The sequence below is a fragment of the Strongylocentrotus purpuratus genome, unplaced genomic scaffold (genome assembly GCF_000002235.5).
Source record: "Strongylocentrotus purpuratus isolate Spur 01 unplaced genomic scaffold, Spur_5.0 spur5_scaffold_4, whole genome shotgun sequence".
Lineage (NCBI taxonomy): Eukaryota > Metazoa > Echinodermata > Echinoidea > Camarodonta > Strongylocentrotidae > Strongylocentrotus > Strongylocentrotus purpuratus.
In genome coordinates this window covers 20,236,560-20,238,816 of record NW_022145610.1, presented here as the reverse complement: position 1 = coordinate 20,238,816, position 2,257 = coordinate 20,236,560, and the positions used below count along the sequence as shown (strand labels likewise).

General features: G+C 44.3%; 1 protein-coding gene across 1 annotated transcript; it reads right to left on the bottom strand.

Moving 5' to 3' along the window:
* Window positions 1-222: 222 nt before the first annotated feature.
* LOC115929020 lies at window positions 223-1,945 on the bottom strand. The gene has a single exon (XM_030997051.1). The coding sequence runs from the start codon at window positions 1,922-1,924 to the stop codon at window positions 326-328; it is 1,599 nt and encodes a 532-aa protein (XP_030852911.1). The 5' UTR covers window positions 1,925-1,945; the 3' UTR covers window positions 223-325.
* Between the last annotated feature and the right edge of the window lie 312 nt (window positions 1,946-2,257).

Genomic DNA, 2,257 nt, shown 5'->3' with positions numbered 1-2,257 from the left:
ATATTTGGTAAATTAGTTTATCTATTGGTGTGTGAGAGATAAACGCATGTGTCGTGCACGTTTGCGTAGTCACATATACATATTTCTGTGTACAGTGCTTGTAACTTTACGAAGACTGGGCCAAATTTCTTATCATTTTGATGATTCCAGAACCTTGCAGTACACACCAATACTTATATGCTAAAAGATCAACCTTTTCTGATCGATTCCACAACGTTTCTTTCACAATGCAATCGCATGATCATAACTTGTCTTTATCTTTAACTTTTTGGCCCCTCCCCCTGCATGAATCCTGGATCGTCCCTCCTGCAAGGGCACTGTCTGATTAATTAAGAAGATCATAGACTCCAGGTATTTCCTTATAAACGAGAAGGGCATTCCCATTTAGGATGATGACAGTACCGGGAACAGGAACGACGCATCTTGGATGATAGCGATAGAGATACGACGTTGGAAACTCGATAACCTTTTCTCTCCGCATATCACCGTTAGGGGAGAGGACACTTACAAAGCCAATGTAATCTTGGTTCAATCCCGTACGATATGTAACGTAGATCATGTCATCTGCACCGACATGAAAATTAAGTCGTCTGCTCCAGTCCGCCAGTGGAAACTTCATCTTGACTTCTCCAGTCGCTCGAAAGATTCTGCAAATATCCGAGTTTCCAGAGCGAATGATGATATCCCCATTTGCAAGTGTCCCGATACCCATCATTGGTTTGCATTCTATATCATTGATCGTGCGAAGATGTGACCCTTTCTTAGGGTCGATCACATGTATCTCGCCACTGTTGTGACTAGCAGCGAGAAGTTTACTCTTCCTGTCTACAGTTAGAAAGGCAAACCGCGATTCATCGTTAGGTAAGGCTAAAGACCTTTCATCGTTTCCCTCTCTGTCACAGATCTGCAGCAAACCGGCATTGTAATCACTGTAAACAAAGCCCTTGTCAGGGAGGACTGCTAAATCCCAAATGCCTCTAGTCTTCTTGTCGGTCAACAATGTTTCCATGGACCCGGACTCTACGTTTACTGAGTACAGTGCCGATCCATTGCCGTTCCGAAAGACTACTGTCTGCTCATCTATCGCCCCTAGAAGAAATGGCTCCTGGATATCTGAAGAAATATTCACCGTCTTGACCATCTCAAAGGAAGCGTTCTTTCCGGTCAAGATTCCAATCTTTTGTTCATCATCCACCCTCTTGAAACGTATCTTCTTTGCCACTGTTGATAGCTTATCCAGATGATCGTGTTCTAAACATGGTAACTTGTCCATACCCAACTCGTGATACTTGGCGACCTTCTTGTGGAAGGTTTTCCCGTCGCAATCGACCATGATGGATTTTGCGACTGCAGCTGTGCTCTCTAACTCCTCACCGGTGGTCTCTGCCGATGCTTTAGCTTCTGAAGTCATTCGATAAACAATGTCTACGATAACCTTCAACTCTGCAAGAACTCTGTCTCGGTCTTTCACTAGTGTTTCATGCTCGTTATCGTATTGTTCATTAATTTCTGCAAGCTCCATTCGACGCTTTTCATTGATCTGTCTTATGAGCTCTTCTGCCTCTGCGTTTACTTTGGCTACTTGTACAGTGTTTCGCTCCTTTTGGTCTTGTGACTTTGTCTGGAATGTGACGGATACCTTTTCCTTGATGTCTATGAAATGACCATCCATCTCCCGCGAACAACTCTCTATCTTGTCCAGAAAGCTCTGCGTCTCATTCTGCTTCGCTGAAATCTCTTCCACATCTTTTTTCACGATTTCTCTCTTCTCAGCGAAGAACTTCTCAATGTCTTGCATCTGATGCCCATGGTGAGTCGTCAAGGCACATGTGTGGCACACTGCTACTTTGCATTTGCAGCAGAGCAGTTCTACTTCTTTGCTCTCGTGTTGTGGACACGGCCATTTTATAGCTCCATGAGACATATCAGCCAGAATGGCGCTGGCCAGATTACGGGCACATGTTGGACATAAATGGCGTTGTTCAACAACTTTGTACCCTTGTGTTTCGTCATCACCATCATTGCCGCATTCCTCGCACTTGAATCCCAGTGCGTCGAAGAGGCTTGCCATCGTGTATTACGGACTGAATAATCTCCTTTTCTAAAAACGAATCGAAGCGCTGCTTAGATGGCAACTCACAGGTAGATCGAAGACAGATTGGTGTGAAATAAAATCATGCAGAACTCGGCCGAGCCATACTCAATAGTACTATGTTCGATGATCAGCGTGTATATGGTGTATTACAACGCTCCGAAA

What these genes read in the sequence shown, in the direction of transcription:
- LOC115929020 (XM_030997051.1), bottom strand. Translation starts at nt 1,924, where the DNA reads ATGTCTCATGGAGCTATAAAATGGCCGTGTCCACAACACGAGAGCAAA.